General features: G+C 38.5%; 2 protein-coding genes across 4 annotated transcripts in view; one reads left to right on the forward strand and one right to left on the reverse strand.

Moving 5' to 3' along the window:
- Window positions 1-14,936, forward strand: part of EMP2 (epithelial membrane protein 2) — a 34,323-nt gene extending 19,387 nt beyond the window's left edge. The window contains exons 2-5 of the mRNA XM_075179821.1: window positions 9,747-9,849; window positions 11,097-11,193; window positions 11,305-11,451; window positions 14,649-14,936. Coding sequence (XP_075035922.1) covers window positions 9,772-9,849; window positions 11,097-11,193; window positions 11,305-11,451; window positions 14,649-14,821 — 495 coding nt within the window. The 5' untranslated portion in view covers window positions 9,747-9,771 and the 3' untranslated portion in view covers window positions 14,822-14,936. The remainder of the gene's footprint in view (window positions 1-9,746; window positions 9,850-11,096; window positions 11,194-11,304; window positions 11,452-14,648) is intronic.
- A 6,438-nt stretch (window positions 14,937-21,374) lies between these two features.
- The window catches only part of ATF7IP2 (activating transcription factor 7 interacting protein 2), a 52,217-nt gene continuing 46,091 nt past the window's right edge, over window positions 21,375-27,500 (reverse strand). For all 3 annotated transcript variants that reach the window (XM_075179823.1, XM_075179824.1, XM_075179822.1), the window contains 2 exons: window positions 26,972-27,180; window positions 21,375-24,561 (listed from right to left, as the gene is read on the reverse strand). In XM_075179823.1, the coding sequence (XP_075035924.1) occupies window positions 24,160-24,561; window positions 26,972-27,180 (611 nt within the window). In that variant the 3' untranslated portion in view covers window positions 21,375-24,159. The remainder of the gene's footprint in view (window positions 24,562-26,971; window positions 27,181-27,500) is intronic.

A 27,500-nucleotide genomic window follows, 5' to 3' on the forward strand; every position in this document is an offset into this window, starting at 1 on the left:
AATAATGTACAGTCTTCCGAGGTTTATGCAGAAAATATATGAAACCATACTGTATAAGAAAAAAATCAGGAACTGTGCTAAATATTGTAAGATGAGCATCAACTCTCTTTAAAATTATATTAGTATCGCAACTTCTTAAATAGTAAAAAAAAATATAATCCGCTGAAGTAATTTCAAAGAAAAAGCTTTTCCTATTGAGGCCAAAATATTGCCAAGGGTTTTTAGCTTTTTTTTTTTTTTTTTTTTTTTTTTTTTTTTTCTTAGCTTTGCTTTGTCTCAAATTGGATTCCAACAAAGGGTAGAATTTTTTTGATCCTTTTTATTTTGCTAGAACTGCTTGTTAAATTTCAGAAAACAAAAACAGAGATACTGTTAAAACCAGACTTGGTATCTTCATTTTTCACTTTTTTGCCTTTTAATAGAGTTTCTTTATTTAATTTGGGAAACCAATTTTAAGGAGTCATCTAAGAGAGCTACAGGATTCTTTTTTTTTTTTTGCTTAAATGAGTCCATCAAATTTAATGCTTGTTTCACAAACTTATCAGAGGAGCAATTTCTGTAGTCTTTTTAGTTGGCGAGATTTATTTCAAAGCCACTTTTTATGACGTTTATAAAGTTTATCCCATCCACTTTCTAATAAGTCAAAGTTTGTATATGATTATTTTCAACTTGAAGTGTTATGTATAAAAAAATTGTACTAAAGAAAACCCTCATATTGATATTGAGACTGTGGAGGATCACATAGCAGGTGAGATTGTTTCTTTCCCTGTTTCCATATTCAAACGAAGCCGTACATGCGGCAATTAGGAGATGTTGGACATCATGTTCCCCACAACAGTATATTACTATGAGGATACAGATTGGACACTTAAAAGCTGATCATTACAACTAATTGAGATTACGAATTGCTGTAGTCATATTCAGAGACTAACACAACATGTGAAGTGCGATTATAATCTGTGTGTTTTGTTTTTTAAATAAATGCACTATTTTACTACTATAGAGTTGCTGTGTAATGAATGTTTCCAGCTTGTAATGGGGAGTGTCACTTAAAAGTATATTGCTAAACTTCTCTGACATTTTAGAATGATCTGTAGCATTTAATGTTGAAGAGATGAAAAAACATTCTCGCTCAAACTTCAAATACCATGTCCATTATGTCCCTGAAAGGAAATTCCATGCCTGGGGCTGTTCATGCTTGTTTTGCGGTAAGTGTGTTTACCAACTCGCATCAAATAATATAAGGTTACACTTACAAACGTTAAATTACAAACCAAATATAGATTTGGGTGAGTGGGCTTTAAAATGTGAATAAATTGGCTTTAATAAATCTAAAAGGACAAGCAAGGTGTGCATATCAACAGGAAGCAATACGCTGTGGGGGAGTTGTAGCAGAGAATAGAGATGACATTAATTGATGTTAATGGCAGTTGCTGTTAGCACTAGCACGGAATAAGCTGTGAACAGGTGTACAAGATGCTGAAAAACAATAATGAACATATAGAATACATGTCAACTTCTGAGATCTCCCTTCCTGGAGGGGAGATCTCGCTGGTGACTTTTGGGTGCATGGTCAAGCGGTATGCGTCTGTTGACCCCGCCCTCTAAGGTGGCGCAACCACTTTAGCCAATAGCGGCTGGGGTGCAATGACGCATGCATCGCTAAGCACAGCCCCCAGCAGTTAACTAACGTACTGGCCAGGAACCAGGAGGTTGCTATGCTCTCCTGGGAGTCTGAGAGTACTCGCAGCAATTCAGGAGTCTCGGACATTCCGGGAGAGTCTGCAACTATAACGCATTTGATTTTGTTTAATTCTTCTATATCGTAAGAGTCACATAGATGGCTGATGTTACAACTTGGGACTGTAGCCAGGGCCGGTGCTAGGGTCCATGGCGCCCTAGGCAAAATCGGCGCCCCCCCCCCGCAAAAATCGGCTCCCTCTTCCCCCCTCACCCCGTCTTACCTTACCTTGTCTCACCACCACCGCCTCTCTGCTCCGTCTCCTCCCTCCACTCACTGACACTAGTAAGGGGAGGAGACGGAGCAGAGAGGCGGCGGTGGTGACAAAATAGCCTCTCCCCCGCCCCTCCCCCGTGCATCTGATGCTGTGCGGCGGCCGTGACAGGTATGGTCAGCGGTCGCCGCACAGTTTTAAAATTAATTTCAAGTTCTGTGGCGCCCTCCAGAGCCCGGCGCCCTAGGCAAGTGCCTAACCTTGCCTAATGGGAGCGCCGGGCCTGACTGTAGCTTTTAAATCTTCGTTTCTAGAGAGTCGAAATAAAAGTCCTGGCAATGATGGTTATTTACCGACATTACTTAAAGGTACAAATCTGCATAAAACCATACCAATCAACTACTACAGGGGATATGTTGTATCTCCACTGCACTGGGCATTGTATGAATGCCTTTGAAATGGCACCATGGGTTGCATGTCGCTTAATCTGAAGCCATGTATTGTGAAATATTTATTTCCAGTTGCTATGGATTTATTACTGATTTTTGCTCCTTTTTTAAATAGTGCTTATAAATAACCCCCAATAACAACGTACAGATTAATGTACGAGGATAGGAACTAGACATATATTTTATTTGTTTTTGTTTTTAAGGTAGTTTTCTGCTGTAATGAATCGGTCTCACTTAAATTATTAATACATTGTTTCATTTGATACCTGGACTGTATCTTGTTATAATATATTGAATGTAAATTAATGATACAGGGCCAAATTGTAAACTATCTTGCTTAATTGTGTTCACCTGGATAAATGTCATTGATATATGAATATATACTTACCAACACTTGAACATGATTTCCGTAGACCCTTTGTTGTACTATGTATAAAGCTAATAACAGTTGGAAGCAAAGAACGAAGTTGTAATCTTTGACAGTGTAAGTGAATACTGTATGCACGTAATCTCTATACAGGTGTCTATGCATGGCACTGTTTTACAGAGGTTACTATGCAATCTTATTTCAGTATGGGATGTCTGCTCCATTTCGGAAGCAAAAACCTTAAATGATACAGCACATTTTTATCAAAATGGCTATAAATCTTGACCTATAAGTGAATATGTTTTCAAGCAATTTTCTTCTAAGTTGCATTCCTTGGGGAATGTTAATAGTAGAGATCATGAAGCAACTTTTTTTTTAGAGCGTTCCATCGAATAAATACCACTGGTGAGTTCACCAGTTTTTATAAACCTTTTGAGTTTTTCCCTTTCATTTTAATGGTGTTTCCACCCTGTTGAAATCATTGGGAAAAACTCAGTTTATGGAGTTTTCCATTGCTATCCAAATGAGCTAGTTATTAGAATACTCTAACATTTAGACACAATTGTGGAGTGGTCTCTTGATTTTTGAAATTATACTGCATTTGTTTTTGTAATTCAGCTGACAACTCCAGAATTGTTCTGAATGTGAGAATATTCTATAGCATCCCACTTTTCTAGTAATGGGAAAACTCTGTAGATTGAGCTTTTCTCAATTCTTTCAATGCACCCATTCATTTCACCGGAGGTATCACCAACCATAGTTATAGAAACATTGAAATGAATGGATCGATTAATTTCAGTGCTTTTACATGCATAACCGAAATCAGTGAAAAGTATTTTTGAGACTATTCAAGATATATTTTACAAACAAGTGCCATCCTTTAGCCTGGCTCAGGCTACTTAGCCTTAGACCACTCTGTCCACTTACTAGTAATGTCAGTTATAGTTTTGAAGCACATTGTTGAAGGTGGTGCTGGGTTTCTAGTGGTGACAAATGCAGCTTCACATGTTGGTGCATTTCTTCCAGCAAGGAAACTATATAAAGTATATATTTGATTATCTAAATAATCATGCTCCACTTAATAATGTGTTTAACCATACATATAATTTATGTATGTATGTGTGTGTGTGTGTATAGAGAGATAATCTCTCTCTAGATATCTTTTTATATAGATATATCTCAATATAAATATATATTTTTTATATTCCTGAACAATTCCTTACAGGTCTTTATCGTGAGCTCCTGTATCCTGAGCAACGTTTAGAGCTCTAGCCATATTTAATAGTGGTATTGTTTGGAGAAAGCATAAGTGTTTTTTTGCTCTTGAATCGGGTACAGGAAAAGGAGTGTCTGGCTTTTGTAGGTTTGAGAGGAAAATGCATTTCTGTTTTGAAACGGATTCTATTGTGATTCCTGAGAACTTTATCGTGGCTGTTAATTACTGTCAATTATTTGAAAATACAGAAGTTAGCTTTTTGTTTCAATTAAAGTATCTTTCAAGTGTTTTTGGCTTTCCTTAATGCTTTGATTTGACCTTCTTTTTGTCTTTACAAATAACTGAATGACAAATACAGGTAGAATGCATTTTTCTCAACACAATTATAAATCCATTTTTATTGTGCTTTAAAACGATATGTATGTGTTAATCCAGTCGTATCTATGTTCTCCTTGCTGATCTCTATGAAGTGGACCGTGCAGGTTAGCATCTTCTGCCCAATTCATGATATTTGGTATAGAGAGCCCTTCGCTTGCAGGTTTACACTGGTGATATACTGACTGCTACAGCTGGGTACATAGCCTCAGAGGAGTGAGGAAGATGGGGAAGTCTCGGGGCTGACACTTGGATACCACCACTTAATGGCGTACGCTACCTGTTGTGAAATATAGGCCAGAGCCTGTCGCAGAATACCTAGGCTGTAAAAATTTTTTTTTATTTAATTAGTGATAATACTAAATACCTAATGTTTGGAGCATTGTAAAATGTGACAAGTTCTTGAGACTGAGGGAGGGTGTTAATAATCAAGATGGGCATACATGCACCAATCCCCTATTCTATTAGCAGTTACAGTTTAGGCTGGCAGTCATATTACAGATGAAAAGATTAGGGGTGGAGCACCAATTTGTGATATTTGCCAGACCTGAGCCTGTTACGAGCAGTTTAGTGACATGGCCTAAACTGTGCAGGTGTGCAATCCTACAATTGGGAACCTAGTTATATGTATAGAAAGAAGTCAGTGGACTTTTTACCAATCAGATTTATTGACAAACTTGATAAAGAGCTAAACCGTACAATTTGGATACTTATCAGGCATTGTGCTCATTTTGTGTCCACATGTAATATTACAGTACGTGTGCCTCATGCTTCAGTGTTTTTAGACCTTTTTGTCAGATGTAAAATTACAAGCATTTCATTTCAGTATACCATAGCAACAAGTGTCAAAGGATTTTTTAGAATATTACATTAAGTTTATGCAAAGAGTCAATATTTGCAGTGGTGACCCTTCTTTTTGAAGACCTCTGCAATTCCCCCCCTGCATGCTGTCAATCAACTTCTGGGCCACATACTGACTGATGGCCGCCCATCCTTGCCTAATCAATGCTTGGAGTTTGTCAGAATTTGTGGGTTTTTGTTTGTCCTCTCGCTTCTTGAGGACCACAAGTTCTCAATCGGATTAAGGTCTGGGGAGTTTACTGGCCATGGACCCAAAACTTTGGTGTTTTGATCCCCAAGCTACTTATCACTTTTACCTTATAGCAAGTTGCTCCATCATGCTGGAAAAGGCATTGTTCATCACCAAACTGTTCTTGGGTGGTTGGGAGAAGTTGCTCTTAGAGGATGTTTTGGTGCCATTCTTTATTCATGGCTGTGTTCTTGGGCAAAATTGCGAGTGAGCCCACTACCTTGGCTGAGAAGCAACACAACACATGAATGGTCTCACTATGCTTCACTGTTGGCATGACATAGGACTGATGATAGCGCTCAACTTTCCTTCTGCGGACAAGCGTTTTTCCAGATGCCCCAAACAATCTGAAAGGGGATTCAACAGAGAAAATGACTTTACCCCAGTCCTCAGCAGTCCAATCCCTGTATCTTTGCAGAATATCAGTCTGCCCCTGATGATCTTCCTGGAGAGAAGTGGCTGCTTTGCTGGCCATCTTGACACTAGGCCATCCTCCAAAACTCTTTGCCTCACTGTGTGTGCAGATGCACTCACTCCTGCCTGATGCCATTCCTGAGCAAGCTCTGCACTGGTGGTGCCCCGATCCTGCAGCTGAATCAACTTTAGGAGACAGTCCAGGTTCTTGGGTGCCCTGAAGCCTTCTTCACAACTATTGAACCTCTCTCCTTGGAAGTTCTTGATGATCCGATAAATGGTAGGGCAACACGGTGGATAAGTGCTTAGCACTTCTGCCTCACAGCACAGCAATGATGACAGCATGTGCTTCCTTGCAGAGAACCATGGCTAACAGAGTAAGAACAAAAATTTCAAGCACTACCCTCCTTTTTAAAGCTTCTGGTCTGTTATTGTAACTCAATCAGCATGACAGAGTGATCTCCAGCCTTGTCCTTGTCAACACTCTCACCTGTGTTAATGAGAGAATCACTGACCTGATGTCAGCTGGTCCTTTTGTGGCAGGGCTGAAATGCAGTGGAAGTGTTTTTTGGATGAAGTTCATTGTCATGGCAAAGAGGGACTATGAAATTATTTGAAATTCATCTGATCACTCTTCATAACATTTTGGAGTATATGCAAATTACCATCATAGAAACTGAGGCAGCAGACTTTGTGAAAAATATTTGTCTCATTCTGAACTTTTGGCCACAACTGTAAGAAGAAACCACTGCATTATCAACAATAAAACAAGAAAAAATAAGCCCATTGTATACACCAAGTAGCAATGAACTTCTAAAGGTGATGTTTAAAATATGCTGTTTATTCTTATACATATTAAAACAAATACACATAAAAATGTTCCGGCCAGAACATTCATAAATTACATATTGCACAATGTAAACAAAGAAATACCCCTAATAGAGTTAACATAGTCCAAAAGCTAAAAGACTTCCTTCAATATCTCTATTAAACAAGCAAAATAAATGCAGACATTTCTGATTCTATTGTCTACCTTCTATTTCCCTGTTTTATGTATGTACTGTTTTTCCTTCTGTACGGTGCTGCGGAGCACTGTGGCGACTTACAAATCTATGATAAAGGCAATTTTGGTGTTAATATATTCCTTATGAGGTTATCATGAACCAAAGTTTTAGAGATTTTCTTCAGTGTCTTTAGGTAGACCAATCGATAAGTATTAGGATTGTCACAAAGCATTCCAGTATATTAATATCCGTGCGAGTATTATCCTTGGTTGGGGTTTTTTTTTTTATTATTAAATATCCGATATGTGGGTCCCAACCAGGGCCGTAACTAGGGCTGTGCGACAGGGGCAACCGCCCAGGGCGCAACGCTGAAGGGGGGCGCAATTTAGGAATATTTTAGGTTAATTTGGTTAAAATTGAGGGCTAGGGGGGCGGCATTTGTCTTTCTCGCCCAGGGCGCTAGAATTCTAAGTTACGGCTCTGGTCCCAACATATACACATTCACCAATTATCAGTACTGCCACTTCCCTTGTAGAGTCAATAATATGTATGGTAAACATATAGATAACGAACAACTGTTTAATATACCACTTCTATAACCAGAGTTCCTCTTCTCTGTGACTGATCGGTTACTGAAAAGGTGCAGAGAAAATATTTCAGATGTAGAGCTTTGTTGCCACCTAATGTTTGCTAGTGGTAATCATAAGTTTGAGTTCAGCATTCGTGCAACTAATTACCTATTTTCACAAGCTCATCAGTGGAGATGGGGGAATGTGCGACACATATGAAGTTTCATGGTGGAACAGGCTGTTTGGTAGAGGTGAGAACTTCCAGTGACTCATTTGAGTTTTGATTTTGCCTCAGGTGGTGGCAATGTCTTTTGTCCTTCTTCCTGACCAAGTGTAGACGCTGGTGACTGCATGACCACTGTGTATCACTAGTGTTTTCCTAATGTCAATGGGTAACAACATTAAGGTGCAAATATTTGTTTCCAATTGTAGTAGGAGGTGAACATTGTGCAGAACAATTTTGAAGGTTTTTGCTAATCTTTATCCGCTTTCAAGCTGCTTCGCTTTATCCTAATTTACGGTATTTCATGACCCATTGAGGAAAAAGTGAATGCTCGTGAAAACTTGAAAGGCAAATACTGTTACGTTTGAAGTGAAACTTCTTTACTGGTACCTAGTTAAAAGCTTCTCTGGAGATTAAAAAAAAACAAAAAACAAAAAAAACAAAACATAACTGATGTGACGTCATGTACTTCATCCGCTCTGTTTTAATCCACCAAGCCCTGTGTGATCGTTGTGATCCACGCTGTCACACTTATCTGCTTCCCTGTCCCTCCTGCTGCTTTCCTTGTCTGTAGTTCTCTCCACTTCTCCCCTGTGCCCTCCTTCACCCTCTCTAGGCCTCCGCCATATAGTCCTCTGAAGTGAGTCCCATAAGCTCAGTGCTGAAGTGACAGAGCGGCACAATCGCGAAAGGCATAGAAGTTAAATTGCGCACACTAAATTCTTCGCAACTCCCAACAGGTTTTTGTTGGTCATAAATGTCATCGGGAACTGTTGTATTCACTATGTACAATAATGAGTGCTGTACCTTGATGCATATGGACACACACATATGGCTAGGTCTGGCTATTCATCACTTAGGCCAAACAGTTGGCTTTCATGTGGTACACACTGTTGCTCAAATACACTGATAGTTCTCATCAGATGGATTTTAATTGCTGATTGTTTTGTGCACATACATGTTGCAACTTGAGGCTGAGTAATCTTGGCCAACGAAGACATTTTAAACCAAGTGGGTATATGCAATGTAACTGAAACAATGTAATGTGTTAAATGGGTCTTAAAATATTCCCTAGGAGCAATATGCAAATAAACCTCTCTAATTCTGGAACAGAGTTTTAGATAATGTTGATTACATGTCGGCTATTGTTTAGTTAATGGGTCAGTTCTGACTTCATGTTCTGCACTATGGGGATGTAGTTGCAATGTCGACAGTTAACTGCACCATGAGGTTGATTGTTAAAACGTCAGTCAGTTGGTGCACTAAAGATCCCTGCTGTGATCCTTAGTGCACCAAGGAAAAATGTAAATTAACACACGTGTAACTTTTTATTTCAATTAAAAAAAACAAAACACACCTTCATTCAATCTCTTTATTTTTCGCCTACATCCAGGGTATTCATCTGTAATATGCCCATAGATCCTTGGAAAAATACAAAAACCCCTGATAGATGATACAAGTCTAGCACCTAAGAGCTGCTGGCGCAAAATGAGCTCTTAGCGGCATTAGTCATATTTATAACAATCCCTGAGTTTAAACCATATAAATCCCCCATGTTATATATGGCCACTGCTGTTTTAATATTCCGTTTCTTCCCTTGTATTGTTTTAAATATAGGTGCTTTAAGTCTACATGTTGATGGTCTACTTTACAACCCTGTCTACATTTTGCATGATGACCTTTTAACTGTGTCCACATTATGAACATGTACACATTCTGACTGTCGGCCTTATGATGTAGACATTTCACTGCCAACATTTTAACTGTCAACTTTTCATACCCAACCTGCACTATGAACCTTAAAATAAAGCTAATCACTATAATAACAGCTACTTTTGCAACCATTTAGTTATTAAACATCATAGTCCAACTGTTTGAGGTATGTATTTATATTTATGACTTTATGCCCACAGGAAGCTGTGGGGTACAAAAAAACAGTCTTGTAGAAACACCTCTAGTTGGAGAAGTTTGCTTTTAAAAGAACTGTCAAATACTCTCTAAATACTTAATATTTGTTTTAGCTAATGTCAGATTAAATTGAATATACAGGACTAATGCTTTCTATGACTTTTTTTGCTTTTCAGTTTGGTCTACAAGAAAAAAGTGAAGATGTTGGTCGTTCTGGCATTTATTATCATTTTCCACGTAACCTCAATAGCATTGCTATTCATCTCTACAATTGACAATGTGAGTCATCACACTGCTGCTTTACACAGTGCTCCTGTTTAATCCTTGTTCTCAGACTGACAGAATAATTATACGTTGTAGTTGTTTGGATTTGTTTTACTAAATCTAGTTATAAAACATGATTTGGAAATATGATCCCGTTAAACTGGTAAAGAAAACATGTACTTATTCAATATTATATTGAGATACTATCTTTCCTATAAAATCTGTGAATTATTATTTGTCACAAAAAAGCCTAATGCAAACAGGTGTGTGTGTGGTGTGTTTTTTTTTTTTTTTTTTTTGAGATTCTCCTATCTACATAAGTTGCTTGCTTCTCCTTAGGGGGGAATTCAATTTGGCGCGTTACTCGTGAAAGTAAATTTCCGATAGTCTGGTAACTTTAACACGGATTTCTGCTCGTGGCTTTCAGAGCTGCGAGCAAAAATCAAAGTTGAAATTCCCGAACAAACGGTAATAGTGCACGGGCTGCGTTACTTTCATGAGTAACGCAAACAATTGAATTTCCACCTTAGAATCCAAACTGTCTGACAGATAAAATTTGCCTCACCGCAGTATTGCTTATTAAACTGATATAGAGCAAATAGATTAAGTTTTTACACCTATTGCCCTGGGTAAACTAGAGAAATGAAGGGGAAAAATTAGGTTGCATTGCCTTAAAAATATGTATGCTGTTAAAATTGGTTGTTCTTTTCAACAGACTGGTCTCCACAGATCACCTGTCTTGTGTCAGATCAGACGCCTATTATTTAAGCACTAACAACTTTTCACTTCCCCTAGTGTGCTTCTTAAAGGCACACTAACGTTGTTTTCTTCCTGATTTTTGCTTTTGTGGTTGTCTAATGTAAATATTTACAGATTAATGCATAATCTGTTTATTATAAAATATTTTTTCTATAAAGGTGTTATAAAAGTTACTGGCAAATTGGCTTGATAGTTTTGGGGGACACACATCAGTATCATTGTTCCAGTCTAATTTGATAATTTTTATGCAAATATGACCAAGCAGTTTAAGTAGTAGACACAACTCCCTAAAATTTTGTATACATTAAATCAATCTCCCCAGATTAAAAGGTCACAAGCCAGTAAGCTAGTTCATGGCTCAGCATAAGACTATTATACATAAAAGTCAAGGATTGCACGCACATGCAAAAACACTCGGCAGTGCTCTTTTTAGGTTAACGTTCCTTTTTTTTTTTTTAATCGTTAAATAAAAAATACATTTTAACATGAAATATATTCCACAGGCTTGGTGGGTCGGAGATGATTATTATGTTGACATATGGAAAACCTGTTGGACCAATACTACATTAGGGTGTTCAGAAATTACAAATGGAAGCCAATGTAAGTTCTAGCATGTTCCTATGCATTATGGGGGGGGGGGGGGGGGGTGGTTTCTGCACAGGATGATTCTTTTTAAGGCTTTTCACATTTTCTATATTATGTTCTCATCAGCTTTTCAGGCTATCCAAGCAATTCAGGCGACTATGATCCTGTCCACAATTCTCTGCTGTATTGGACTCTTAAGCTTTGTTCTTCAACTGTTTCGGCTTAAACAAGGAGAGCGATTTGTGTTAACTGCTATCATCCAGATGTTGTCATGTGAGTACTGTAATGATTTTGTAGGTTTGCATTTTTTTTTAATTTATAAACTTTTGTCAAGAAGCTGCCTATTCTCGGCGTAAAGGAGGACAGAAACTTTGCTGCATAGTGAACTTCATTCTCTGTATATTTTGAAATTATTAACAGAAGTCAGTAGCTAAGATAAAATATTAGTCACGGGCTGCACAGTGCTCCTTGGGGCTTATTTAGAGTTAGATGTTAATTTTACCTAGATGTTGTATTTGCAGTCAAGCAAACCATCTTGTTCTGCAAAGGGTGGAAATCCCCCCCCCCCATCCTCAGCATTTGAGAGTTGGGTGAAGCCATGTAAGTCAGGTTGTGCATTTTACAACACGAGCACAGAATGTTTTTTCCCAGTTGTACATTTTCCACCCTGAAGCTGGGTTGCTTGTAACTCTACAGGGAAAATTTACTTATACACTATATCACCTCGCGGCTGTCTGGAACAGTCCTCGGAGATGCACCGTGGACTGATTTTTCTAAAGTCTACACTCATTTTCCCTTGTGTCCCATAGAAATGCTAGGGGAAAATGGGTGGATATCCTGTACTGTATTGGCTGGAATTGAGACAATGTCTGGCAACTTGTGGCTCCTTGAACACCACCCCCATCCCTGCTAAATAAGCCCCGTGTCTCTTCCTGAGACATGGAGTTATGATTACTAAACTATGGGTTTGAAAAAGTGGAGATGTTGCCCAGGGCATCCAATCAGAGACTAGTTACCATTTATTTAGTACGTTTCTACAAAATGACAGCTAGAATCTGATTGGTTGCTTTAGGCAATAACTCCACTCTTTCAAACACACAGTTTAGTAAATATATACCATAGTATACATTTCAGACTTGACTGCCCATTAACACTGCAGTACCCTTACACAACTGATTAAATAGTTGAAGAATAATTTATTTTACAATAATTATGGTACATTTTTATCAGTATAAAAAATAGATCTGCAAATGGAACATCGAATTGACAGTTACTGAACTGTAACCATGCGACCATATATGAACCTCATCTCAGTTGCACAGATGTGAAGCACAGGCTGTTATGTGTGTTTTTAAATATATATAACAGGAATTTGTTATCTGTTGATATAACCTGTGTTGAGATGCTGATCAGAGAAGCAAAGTTTGACACCATCCTGGCCTGGCACTCATCTAGCCTAACTAAGATCAAGTTTTAAAGGAGAAAAAAAAAAATTGTTTGAGCAATTAGCACAGCTGTAGCTGGCTTGCATTTCTCTCGCTATATCTTAGCATTCACTCTAAGGGAAAAGGTGCTGGGAGTTTCCTACACAAAATTGGGTTTCTCACAAACTATAAGGAAATACAGTTTTATTAACGGAACCAATCTTGATGCCTTCCAATAACAAACCCGTAGCAGTCTGCCACTACACTTATTTCATGTTCCTGGGCATTGTAACTTGGAAATCTTTGTTTTCCTCTCATTCCCGGCTTCATTCTCAACATCATGCTGCTCTTTCTCTGACCACTACCCTTTCACTTGCTATTTCTGCTTTCTAGAAACATTCTCACCTCTACTTTCTGATTACTTCACTCATGTCGCTGCTCTCCTGCCACTTATTTCCCCTCCCACACTATTTTCTCATGCCTTTGCCATTGTGCTGCTCTACCATAACATTGCTGTGCCAAAATATTGCCTGCCTGTTGATTTACCACTTTGATTACCTTGCCACTGTCATACCTCCCTTGTTACCATTCAAACTTCTACAGTACCTAGACACCATCGTGGCCCTTGCACCATCCTGGACTTTGCCCAAATAGGCCTTTGCACCATCTGGACCCTTAAGGATGCTGTTGTACCACCTAGGCCCTGCCACCATCATGGCCTTAGTATCTTGAAGACCTCTGCACCATAGAGAACCCTACTATGCCTACTGTTCCCATTTCCTCATATTGTCTCTTATTATATTCACCCCCTGTTTGGAATGTTAGCTCTCACGGGTAGGGTCCTCTTACTGACGTCTCAGGTCTGTCCACTATGTCCTCCCCCCTCTCTCTTTCTCTTATGCTAAATTGTTTTTGTATGCCATGCGATTTTTGTTGTTAATTACATCCATTATTCTGCTTATCTGTACCCATTGTTCTTATCAGTATGTATTTAGGTAATTTTGTATGTTCTAAGCACTACATATAGCTCTGCGGAATACTTGTGAGGCCTATATAAATAAAAAATAATAAATAATATGCAGTAGATGCCATTTGCTTGCCTGCTGCTCCTTATGTTCAAAGGGGCAGATGGGGAAGTGAAGGGGTATGTAACCGTAAACCAATTGGACGCAGCGCTGTACCCCTGGTGTAAGATACAAACTGATAATGCCTAATTTCCTAACTGCGTTTTTATCCCACCCTCTGACATATTCCAAAATATTTCTGTGGCTGCTAAATTGCACAGATTTGACGACCTATGTGTATTACTTGTATCTTGAGATGTGTCCTACTTCGCATACTATGTAGAATATGTGCCATTTTTAGGGATGAAATTTACGCCTGCTTTTTAGATGGAAATTGCATCCTACACTAATATAACAATCAACTGTGAATCTCTTATTTTCAGCATATGAGCCTCATATCTATACTATGTAGAGTGTATTTTTTTTATTTTCATGGCAGTGTTATGATCATACTAACAAAATTCTGCACCAGAGATGGGTCCGGGAGCCAGTTCAGCCTCCTGTTTAATTTAGAAAGTGCCATGTTCTGATTGAATATTCAGAAGTGAAGAGTTTGCATTAGCACTACAAAGTACAAAACAATATTTTGCACAGAGAACAGCTGGACTGAATTTAGCTAATTGTTTAAGGTTGTGGACACCAGGCTGTAGTCTACCCTCTTTCACTTCCTTTTCACCCTTTGCAGAAAAAAAAAAATATAGATTCTCCAATTCTGCCACAAAGCACAATAGTGACACTATCCTTAAAACAAACAAAAAAAACCAAAACATTTGCATGGGCTGGCTTTATTTCTATTCCAGCAGTTCATTTGCTTATTAAAGAAAATAAGTTTGGCATGCATACTATGCAGGAATAGAGTTTTCTTTCAGTCTTTGCTGTCACCTAAGGAGAGGGTGAGGGGTCAGATTAACTAACTGATTTTTAGCATTTAAAATTGTTAACTCTAATATTTTTATGTTTTTTTTTATTTTAATCTTTCCAGGTCTCTGTGTTATGGTTGCTGCATCAATCTACACTTCCATGCATGATCAATTCCATCCGAATCTCAACTTAAAGAAAGGCACATTTGGATATTCGTTTATCCTAGCCTGGATTGCCTTTGCTTTTACCTTAATTAACAGCATCATGTACTTAATACTTAGAAAACGTAAATAAGCCATAGTACCAGCTAAATAAATTCTATAACTACACAAACCAAATCCAGATAACCATTTTGTATATAATCATTTTAATTTGGATTTTGTAGTAAAAGGTAATGTTTCCTAAAACATGTACTGTTTGTTTGTTTGTTTTTTTCTTAGCATGTTTACAGCTAAGACTTTGAAATATTATACAAATATCCTGCAACATTTTCCCTTTTTGGGTTAATGGGAAAGAAGGATAATATTGCAATACATGTGTAATATTTTACAACTTGAACTTTTTTGTTTTAATTTTATATAAGTATATTTTTGTTGTTTAGACTTTTAGATTTAACAAACATTAGTTACATTTTTTTATTGTGCGGAGGGGGTTGGTGGGTTTGCGAATAACACATCAAGCTTGCAGCCTGTATGAAATTAGAGCCAGTAATTCATTTAGACATCAAAAATAGTTGGCTGACATTTAGAAATGATATACATAATTTTGAACAACATCACAGTGGCTATGTGTGTGTGAAATACACTTTTTGGTCCTAAACTTGGTGAAACGGTTAAATGTGTTGGGGTTTTTTATGCCAGTTTGGCTAAAGTGTATACAATTAATGATGACCATTGCCAGTATCCATTGATAGGTAAACTGCAAGACCAGCTGTTGCTGAACTACATTTCACATAAAGCATAGCATGATGGATAAAACATGACTATTCCCTGGTGTTGCCAGTTAGACGTTCCTTGCGAGTTTAAATTTCGTCTACAAAGACATTTTGTTGCTTCAGTATAATTATTATTGAAAGATTTGCTACTTTATTGCCAGATATTTACATTTAAAATCTTGAACTCTGTACATATATATAGATGCAAATTTGTTTCTAGATTTTTGTTTTGCATGTAGTTTTAGAATCTAGGTAAGAAATGTGGTCTTTGTATTGTTATAAAACAACCATTGCTTTAAAAATGAAATTGTCATGTGTTTATTTTTAACCTTACATTTTCAGATAATGTATTGCCTGTATACTTATGGTGTTCTATCCTGTGCTACTAAAATGAAAGTTGCCCTAGCTCACAGGCCTGGATTTGTGTAAAAAGACTGGGACAGTTTTTATTCTACTTCGTCATTATGGGTAATTTACAGAGCATATAATACACAAGTCTACACTGCTGCTTATTTGCACATGGGTGCTTCGAAAAACTTCAATGTTTTGCAGAACCTAAGTCCACAAAAGCATGAGTAGGACATTTAAAAACATGTACTGATGTAAATTGTGACATTGGAAGTCTTGCCGTGGCTGTAATAGACATCGGCTTTGCAATATAATATAAAGTTTAGATAAGGTATCGCCTATTATATGGCGTATATTAAAAATAAAATCATATATATCAGTGTAAACAGTGTTTGCGGGATTGACATGCTGCAGCACAGAAAAAAAATCAACATAGGGCAGTGTTTCCCAACCCTAGTTCTCAAGTACCCCTACCAGTGCATGTTTTCCATATCTCTCTGCTGGAGCACAGGTGTACTCATTACTGACACATTTTGAAAGATCCACAGGTGATATAATTATATCACTGGTCACCTGGAAAACCTGCACTGTTAGGGGTACTTGAGGACTAGGGTTGGGAAACACCGGCCAAGGGCATCAAACAATGTAAATGTTAGTAAACCTTTTGCGTTTTAGGAGTGGGGTGTGTGTGTGTTTGTGTGAACATATAACACCTTCATGTAAGATCATAAGAAAATAAATAACAATTGGCTAGGGTGAAAAGTGCTACAAAGCTCATGGAGGGAAAAGAAGGGAGCGAGTATGTGGGCTGCTAAAATTGCAGGAATAAAATACTTCTGAGACCAAGATATTAACAGCGCAGACCATATTGTATTTGTTGGATAATTCTTTGTGCCATGAAATAACTCCTGCCACCTCCTCACTATGTGTGTATTAGACCAAATCCTGGCAATCTCACAGGACAAAGACATGTAGATAAAAACAGCACCACAGGATTTCAGCAGGGAAAAAATATTTGTATTCACAAAAATGCACATACGAGTCATGCCATGGCCTCTTTCTTAATCCCAGTGGTGCATTAACTACTTCCCCATATCTTGGCTGTGACTGCTGAATGTAAAACTTAAGTGACTGCTTCTTTGGAGTCTAGCCTTTCACTGAGACCATATGGTTTTGGCAGTTGGCTAAAACAAAATGTATTACTATGTTATGCTGAGAGCAAGCCTTGTACACTTTTTTTCCTGTACGTATCTTCGTGGCAGCCAAATGTCTAGTCAGCGGGCAAAAAAATGCTGATTGACCCAACAATGATCTCTAATAAACTAATTTTCTCATTAAACTTATAGACATATTTAGCATTCTTTAATAGAACATTTGGTAGAAGTGTTAATTAGAGAGGACCCTAAAACTAGTCACAGTATAGGAAATTGTACTGGGGTATATTAGAAAGGCCTGCTGGTATTAGATATGGAGTCCAGTCAGATGGCTGGTGCTGCTCCTTCATGCACTCATGTGATTGACAATGAGCACTGTGGTTGTGTAAATTTTATGGCTGCTCGTCAGGAGAGAGGAGCCAACAAAGTGTTTTCCAGTGCACTGTCTAGGAAAGTAGAAGTGTGGTCCCCTCCTGTCTGTCACACCTTTTTGCTACCAAGAGGTGAGACTATATGTGACCTATATTTATGTCTGTAATCATCATGATGTGATAACTTGATTTTGGTATCAAAGTTCCTTCTGTGTATCACATCACATGCACAGTGGTGGATTACGAGCAGCTTAGACCTCAGTTGATGATCAAGGTATGGGGAACTATAAACCCCTAAAACTGTTCAGTAGCATTACCACAGATGGTCTAAAGCAGGCCTGTCCAACCTGCGGCCCTCCAGGTGTTGTGGAACTACAAGTCCCAGCATGCCCTTCCAGCTACCAACTGGTTGTCTACTGGCAAAGCATGCTGGGGCTTGTAGTTTCACAACACCTGGAGGGCCGCAGGTTGGACAGGCCTGGTCTAAAGTGCCTTTAGGGGCACCTTACTTGAGTAAGGAGGGAATGTAACAAACAATAATAACAAAAAATCTAGGTAAAACTGCCTTTATGCAAGAAATTCAAGTAACATTAAACCTTAAGTATCCTTGAATTAAGTGTTACTTAACAAACTACACATGTGGAAAACTGATATTTTAAGTAGGACACTGGAGTTAAATAATCAGTTCTGCTGCATATGTAGAAATCTTAAATAATGGCAGTGTCTTACAAAGAAATTCAGTATACAAGTGTGGGTGTTGGGTGAGTTACAGGACTAATTAGAAGATGCCACTGCACTCACACTTCTGCAGGCTCACGTGGGCTAGACACAAACCACAGAGCCCCTGGAAAAACAGCGGCATGGAGGGAAAGGTGCTAATGGACTATAGCTGGTAGTACAGCTTTAAAAAAAAATAATACTATAGGAACAGTATCAAACAAAAGCATTGCATATAACCTATACATACATTTGGAAACATGCACAACAATGCATATAAACTGTTCAATACATTTATATGAAATACACCAATCAGCCACAACATTAAAACCACTGAAAATTGCCGTGAGTAACATTGATCATCTTGTTTCAATGGCACCTGTCAAGGCGTGGGATTTTAAAATGGTCAAGCGTAACGATCTGAGCGACCTTGCCAAAGGTCAAATTGTGATAGCTGGACGACTGGGTCAGAGCATCTCCAAAATGAAAGGTCTTGTGGGGTGTTCCTGGTATGCAGTGGTTAGTGCCTACCAATAGTTGTCCAAGGAAGGACAACTGGTGACAGGGTCATGGGTGCCCAAGGCTCATTGATGCATGTAGTCCAATCCCACAGTAGAGCTCCTGTAGCACAAATTGCCTAAAAACGTTCTTGCTGGCAATTATAGAAATACACAGTGCATCGCAGCTTGCTGCAGCCCAGCCAGAGTGTCCACAACCCATGTCCACTGCCAAAAGTGCCTACAATGGATACCGGAGTGTCAGAACAGGACCATAGAGCAATGAAAAGTGGCCTGGTCTGGTGAATCACGTTTTCTTTTACATCATGTGGATGGCCAAGTGCATCTGTGTCGTTTTGGCTGGGGAAGAGATAGCCCCAGGATGCACTATGGGAAGAAGGCATGTTGGTGGAGGCACTGTGATGCTCTGGGCAATGTTCTGCTCAGAAAACTTCAGCCCTAGCATTCACGTGATGTTACTTTGACACGTACCACCTACCAAAAAATTGTTGCAGACCAAGTACACCCCTTCATGACAAAGGTATTCCCTGATGGCAGAGGACTCTTTTAGCAGGATAATGTGCCCTGCCACACTGTAAAAATATTTCAGAAATTGAGGAAAATTAGAGTTCACGGTGTTAACTTGGCCTACAAATTCCTCAGATCTCAATCTGATTGAGCACCTGTGGGATGTGCGTGGAAAAAAGTCTTGAGCCATGGAGGCCCCACCTTGTAATTTACAGGATCTGCTGCTAACATCTTGGTGACAGATACACTTTCAGAGGTCTTGTGGAGTACGTGTCTCAATGGGTTTGAGTGGAGTTGGCGACATGAGAAGGACCTACACAATATTAGACAGGTGGTTTTAATGTTGTGGCTGATCAGTGTATATTTGTGGTGCACATGCGGAGGGAGAAAGGGCAGAATCAGTAATTCTATATAAAAAAGAAAAAACTAAACTTTTACTTATTTCATATAATGCATAAATATGGTTTACATTCTAAATATATGGTATTCGGGAACTATGTATCTAAAATAAAAACTTTGTTTTTAGTGCACCCAAGAGGGATTCCAGGAACCCCACAAGTTCCATTTCTCAAATGGAAAAAAATAAAAGAGCTGGTAGTTATTTAATTTTAAGAATTAACTCCAGTAGTAGGCTTTTGTCAGTGAAGCACTGTGTAGGTGCAAAATTAAAGGTCTCCATCACTCAGACAGTAAACCTAAAAGTGATTTAGTTGTCAGTAATCCAGAATCTGAAAATAACGAAAATGTAGGCCCCATGCAGCGCATTGCTTGACTCCTCTCTAGCCAGTGGGCAGGCAGACCGCTTACCACACTCTCCTCAGCCTGGTACTGTAATCTACCTCTATACAGGTTCTCTTGTCTGCCTCTTGCAAGTCACACAATGGCCTCACTGGGCCTTCTCCTCAGCAATGGGCTAAGATGCTCTCTGGTGGATTCCAGACCTATAGGGCAGACCACTTGTCTATTTCCAACAGGTCTTTTCTTATATCCTGCCGCCTCAGCAGCTCCTCATTGAGCTTCCTATTGTATTGCATATAGGTGTGGCCACACACATTTTTAACCCTTTATGGGAGAATGCAGAAACACCTGACCACTGTGATGAACTGCTAAATAGTATTAGAAAGTGGCCCAGTTATGTGGTAGAATCATTAGTGTCTTCAACTGTCAGCATACAGGAGGACTCTGTCTGTGGGAAATGTATCTGGATCTCTGGTGACTACGGGCTTGATTCATTAAGGCACCTTAATGCTGATATGTGCGTTTTTTTGCGTAAAATAGCTCTGCGCATGCCCAGAAACAACCATACACTAGAGAACACTGCAATTAATCTTTGAGAGCAAAGGACCCAAACTACAGCCTATGACTTCAGGTGTGGAATGTGGCGGGGGAATGGGCATGTAGTCATTGTATAGTTAGGGTGTGCCAAGCTTGAGTGCAAGCAGCAGCGTCTGATGCAAATTCTGGGCATCGCTAAAGTAAGTGTTTTTCAGTTATAACACTTGCACCAGCTACAAGTCTGGTGTAGGTGCAGATTACCAGTGATGATGGCTATGTAGACAAGGTAGAATGTTTGGTATCAGGAGCAACTTTAAAAATAATTTTATGTACAGTAAACATTAAGAACATATTAATGTATTTTATGGGAATATTTTTTTTTTTTAATGTTTTGTTAATGACTTTTATGAACAGGTGACATTATTTTTTTTTCCTTCGTTTGTGACTTTATATTCCACATCTATGTATTGGACGTATCCTGCAGTGGCTTGTCTGTTAGAACAGAGCAGACCTAGACCCATATTTATCCAGACCTATCTTCAAAACAATCCTTGTTGAATATGGATGAGCATATACCTGATATGTGTATTTTAAAATACACAAAAAAAATAAAAATTTACAATAAGTTTGTTTTGCATTCCTTGATAAATCAGGCCCTACATGTCCTGTCCACCTAATTGACTGATAATCACAGTAATCTTCAGGTAGCCACAAACTTTCACCAGTAATAAAATTATATATAACATATATTGCAATATGTGGAACTAACATTCCCTGTTTTTAATATAGAACAGTACTTGATATAGCATTAATTATGTGTTTGGAGAGTGCAGAGTATCCCTGTGTGTGTGTGTATATAGCTATATATATATATAGTTATATAGTATTAATTAGTGGTGCTACATAATAGTTGCTCTACAGGAGACTGTGTATATTATTATTAGCAGGGCATGTGATATTACAAAATAGCAATCACCAGTCATGTGTATGTAATATATTAAAAGAATCTGTAAAAGAAATATATGAATTAAAAGTCCATTTTATTTGTACAAATAAAAATTCAAATATTGCGTTTCAGCTGCCCCAATTGAAATTTGTAGCCAAGATACCAAGCCCCCTGTACACTGCAATACGAAGTGTGCATAGTTGACAGTTCTAAAAACTCCTACATACTGGGCTTCATTAACATAGAACAGAACATCATAATAGTTCCTCATACATTCTAAAAAGAAAAAAAAAAAAAAGATGTATAGTATATCTACACTAAATGTGTAAATTGAGTGGAACCAAAGCGCAAAAAATTAAAAATGCATAAAAAAATTCCACAGATACCTAAAAAAAAACAAAACAAAACACGATGGTAATTGCGTCAGCAAAAACAATGACATAATGCCCCATTCATGGAAAATCAATACCATTTCATTATAGAGATATGCTAAAACTGATTAAATTAAAAATCAAAATGTGTATACATATTTAAAAAAAATGCACAATTTGTTGCTGTAGCCAGCAGTTTATTTCATGACCGCAGTCAGTGACTTGCCCCATTTCTGTGAAAGTCCTTCCAATGTTGCAACATCCAGAGAGCAACTTACATGTTACAGAGAAGCAAACTAAGGTTGCTAAAACCCATGGACCTCAATATGCGATTAAAGTCCACAAACTATGACAAAAAAAAAGTCTAAACATTTATGTATGTCAATATTTGATACATGTGATTTATATGTATATGTTTGTTGATTGTTTTATCTGACTTGCATAAATAAATTGTACACCAAAATACGACTACCAAAGTAAAACAATGACAAATCAAAATTAGAAAAATAAAAATCCCAGCATAGTATTTGGAGAGCTCACAAGAAATTTCAGTGTAGAGCGCAGAGTGGTCCCAGCAGATTAGACTTTGGCTGAGGGAGCTGCCCTAGCATGGAGAGCAATGGTCCTGAAACCTGCTGCTTGAAAGTTCGCTGTGCATCTGGTCAATGCGATAAATATTTTTAATGTTTACCTTCAGGTGTTTATTAGAAGTTAGAACTGAAAACATACAGCAAAGATCACAGCAATCGGCCTCCTTTAGCCAGAAAATAGCTCAGAATAGCTTGGACCCATCTGCACATATAATGTATCTCACATTCTGTCAAAGCATAGCAACATATATATATTTGTGAATGTTACATGTACCTCTCTTATACAAAGCTAGTTGAATTTACATGTTATAACTTCAAGGCTAGTTAAATCACAACTTTTAAACAAATCTGGCCTAATAGTATAATAAACAGTTTGTATGTTTTGTTTACTCCATAGATGGAATCTTACACACTTCAGTGCATAAATGATGGAAAGATTTTACAGTAGACATCATGTACTGTTTATTACAAACCTATTTCTTCATTCTATTAATGTATTGTATTTTTAACTATGCCTTTGTGTCATGGATGCTGCATTGACGTTTTTGATTTATCTGCATGTGGCACCATACAATAAGTGCCGACGTTTGCTTAATTTGCATATTTTGGCTGCATAAGTAAGCTAACAAGGCCAGTGGATGTAGGATTGTCAAATCAGATCAGTAATCTGTTAATAGTTGTGTTTTCTAACTTCCAAAAGTAACACCAATGAAAAGTCTGATATAAATGGTTAGAAATTTTAGAAAAAAAATATGTAATATGAACATCAGTCCGTGCTAAACTTACAGAGAGGTGGTAGTGGGCAGCCCCTTCATGTCCTTGTATATCGCTTGGTGGAGGATCCCTCCACTCATTGCAGCTCCCTGTGTCACCTGAAGCCAGGAGATGGAATGTGGCGATTAGCAGACTGAGGTGCTGCAGCTGCCTTCTGATAGAATCCATGCAGTGCCATCTAACTAATGGAAGATGACCCATGGGAGGGGCCCTTTACCTGCTACATGATGTAGTAGTAAAAATGACCTAAAACTGTAAAATTAAATCCCATTACAAGCACCTGAATAGAACACTTTGGGGTAGATTCAATTCCTGCGCATTATTACCGTTACTACGGTAATTTTAACATGGATTTTTAATCGAGGCTCACAGAACTGTGAGCAAACATCAGCATTTAAATTACTGTAACGGTAAAAATGTCCAGCTATTACCGTAGTCTAAAGAACAACGCAGGGATTTGAATCTGCCCCTTTATAGGATACATTTTTTTTCTTTAAACCAGAACCTTTTCACATTCCATGACAGGGCAATGCCTTTGGGATTTTGCACTTGAGCAAGTCTTAGTTCAGGCTTCTGTGGCAGCTTCAACATTTCAAGATCAGGTTTCAGTGGGGTTTTCAGATCAAATTCACTCGGCTCAATCTTTTTTCACAGTAAGAAACAATTATCGAAGTGGACATTTATAAGTGGCGGTATGAAAAATGTAAATGGGAATGTAAGTGAATGTAATTTAATAGTTTTGCAATGACGGCAGTAGGAGAAGTGGTGGTATGGCAAACCACCGTAAACACCCCAACTTCAACCACTGGTAAGAAATAAAAAATAACAAAATGATAAAAAATAAATATATTAAAGCATAGATATTGTAAACATCTAAATACTTTAGTCACACATTAATCATGCTGCAGCATTAAAAAAAAAGCTTTGTGGGTTTCTGAACTAAATACTAGACTTAAGTTCTCAGCTTCTGGACAGAAAAAACTATACTGGACAACTTAGTGCAGTAGAATAGCAATCGTCACAAGTAACAAATTATTAAAAAATATCAAGCATAACAAACAAACAAAACTCAATATGAGTGAAAACTACTCATGTACATTGCACAGCAGTTATAAAAAGCAGACCAGCTATATTTTCTTTGAGGAGTTTAGTTGCTTTACCGTAGTTGACTGTATATCACAAAGTGGTCCAAAGCGTCCACAGGCATCTTTGGCTCTCATCGCAAAATAATATGTTGTGTCATCAACAAACTGTGTGAGTGTACAAGCCATTGGTAATGGCAATGCTTTGATTTCACCTATCTTTTTCCATAGTTTTTTTTTTCTGTTTGGATCCTCTTGATGAACATACAGACAATAGGCAATAGCAGGTGAGCAGCTAGGATCAACACTTTTCACATTCCATGACAGGGCAATGCCTTTGGGATTTTGCACTTGAGCAAGTCTTAGTTCAGGCTTCTGTGGCAGCTTCAGCATTCCAAGATCAGGTTTCAGTGGGGTTTTCAGCAAGGCCACTGAGTCATGAGGATTCTGTGCGAGAAGAAAACATACATATTATAATGAATGTCATTGTAAAATATCATTAAAAAAAAAAAAAAGTATTAAGTAAATTAATGAGACTGACAAAAATAGAAGTGCCCACTACACATTACATATTAGAGGACAAATTAACCACCGCCTACAGTCTTTAATTTGCTGACAAGAAGAAATTACAGAATTTTCCAAATAGTAGTTTATTCCTTACTAGCCCAGTGCCAGGTGGCGGCAGCAAAGGCACATAAAATCCTGGGATGCATAAAAAAGAAGATCAATGCATGTGATGCAAAAATATTATTACCATTGTATATGTCATTAGTTGGCAGACATCTGAAATATGGGGTACAGTCACTGCCGTAACTAGACATTTTAGTGCCCTGGGCGAGACAGGGCACAGGCGCCCCCCATCTAAGTGGGAGCGACATTTGCTGAATGGGTGTGGCCAACCTAATTTGGGGGTGTGGTTGGCACTTTACTGAAAGAATTATGTTACACATATTTGCAATTGCATGATAAGCCATATGTATGATTATATATTTAGTACAGTAGCTTTAGTTCTATTTCAGATAAAAGGAAATACCAATTTATGGATTATATTATACTCCCTATGAATTGAGGCAACGTTAGCTCTTCTCTGTAGAATTAAAGAGACTAGGTCCTAATAACATTGGAGATTGGTGCTTTATCTCAGTTGCCTTAGGATATTGCATCTTTAGACTAGAAGAACATTAAGATGTTTAGGTGCTTGTATGTTTGGAACCATAACGAATGTTGGACCCTATCCGAAGAAAGCCACATGTCAACTGGTGACTAAAACGTAAATTACAATCCAGCAAAACTTGTCTGCAATTCAGTGACAGCTTTTTTAATTCTCTTGTGTCCGATGCTGCTAGATCTACTTGGGTGATTAAATCTGGCAGAGATGACTCTTCAGAGTCAGAATCATGAGAGTACGGCTGTCACCCTCTGCAGGAATCTGCCCCTTTTTGTGATATCTGCCTCTCGGCAAAGAAATCTTGCAGTCCTTTTGTTTGCAATTTCTTCTGTATCTCGTTTCTTCTACATCATAGGAGCTGGTATTATTGATTTTATGCAGGACACAGTAGAAATCTCACGCTGTGTGTCTCCTGTATCTAATTTATATCTTGTGCGGTCTCCCATCCCAGCGCAGGTATTCTGTGTGGCAGGTGGATTTGGGAGCTAAGGTTCTTGTGCAGGAAACTTGGCGAACTTCCGGCATTTGGAACGCATATGCGTTCCAAATGCCGAACTTCCTGCTTTCGGTGGAACGCATATGCGTTCCACTGCTTCTAATGTCGGTAATGAGTTTTTGTGTGTGTGGGAAGCTGGCGATATAGCTGGCTATATCGCCAGCTATATGTGGTTGTCATTGAGCCAGGGCACATAAGCAGGTAGCGGGCTGCTGCGCCCTGTTGGGCTTGCGCCCTGGGCGACGGCACCGCCCGCACCTGCCTAGTTACGGCTCTGGGTACAGTTTTGAGCACCTCTTTGTAAGCAGTAGAGCTTCAGAGACAGATGAGCTCATTAATAACAGACTGAAGGGTTACATAATAGAGGTTACAAAAACTAAGTTTATTTACACTGGAAAAAGATTAATTAAGGTAATATCAAAATATATTTGAAGTCAATAAATAGGTTTATCTAATGCACGTTTCATACCAAGGACCATATATATGAAAAGGTATAATCTATGGAGAGTGAAAGGTTTTATCATGGAGCATAGGATGGGTTCTATTGAAAACACGGAAAGTGAAATCACTCACTCTCATGACTAATTTAGGACATGAAGAGGCTATATAAGTATATAAGGAAGCATTTTAAGATTTTAAAGTTAAATGCATGTCTCAAAGCTTCCAAAATGCCCTGTATCCAGTCAGGGCCGGATTAACCCTAGGGCTAACTGGGCTACAGCCTAGTGGCCTCGGACATCCAGGGGCCCTTGAAAGTGCTCAGCAGCATTATTGATCGGTAGGGGGCGGGAAAGCCCCCGACGCGATCAATTCTGCTGAGCACTTTCACTGCGGTCCTTCCCTGGTGCGCTGTAGTCTTCTTACTGAGGAGATCTCGTGAGTCTCACTCTCACGAGATCTCCTCAGTAAAGAGCGTACAGCGCGACGGGGAAGGACTGCAATGCCTGGAGAAGGAGGTAAATGCTTTGCGGGCAGCTCGGCTCACCGCGGGGGTGGCTCGGATCACGGGGGGCCCTCACGTGGAAATGGAGGCCCCCTTAGCCCAGGGGCCTCCTTTCCCTTAATCCGGCCCTGTATCCAGTTAAAAGTGGCTGAGAGGCGTAAGGAAGGAAGGAGAGGGCCATATGTGGCTTCTCAAACACCAGTTTCACACTCACAATCTAACTAGATGAAAAAAAGGGCTACTAGCTTACCTTTGATTTAGAGGATTTGTGAACGGATTGTTTACGCTCTTCCATGTCATATTGAATAGAAGCTTCATCTGTATTGTTCAATGGTATTAATTCTTTCTTTTCAACAGCTTTATCTGGAAGTTTTTCAACCGTAACATGCTCCGGAGTGGGTACTAGCGGGGCTGAAATATTTTCACGTGGGGGTGAAAATTTTTCATCCAATTTTGAATCTCAAAAGATAAGGTCGAAAAAAATATGTTACAATACATTTTGGACTAGCAATTTATGTACTTACACATATACATTTTGGAGGAAAATTGTACTAACAACCACAAGTATGCCATTGTCTAATAAATCATGTTATCTTCTTTTTTAAACAGATGGCAGATTTCTAGATTAGAGGTTTGAATATATTATTTTTATTCCAAGTACAGTGATAACTTATTAATTTATAAAGTATTTATCAGGAAGAAAGACATATGATGCTAGGATCCAGTCTATTTGTAAATGATTGGATGAATTCAGATTGCTTTTGGTTGGTTGAGAAATT

This window comes from Mixophyes fleayi, chromosome 7 (genome assembly GCF_038048845.1).
Source record: "Mixophyes fleayi isolate aMixFle1 chromosome 7, aMixFle1.hap1, whole genome shotgun sequence".
Taxonomy (NCBI): domain Eukaryota; kingdom Metazoa; phylum Chordata; class Amphibia; order Anura; family Limnodynastidae; genus Mixophyes; species Mixophyes fleayi.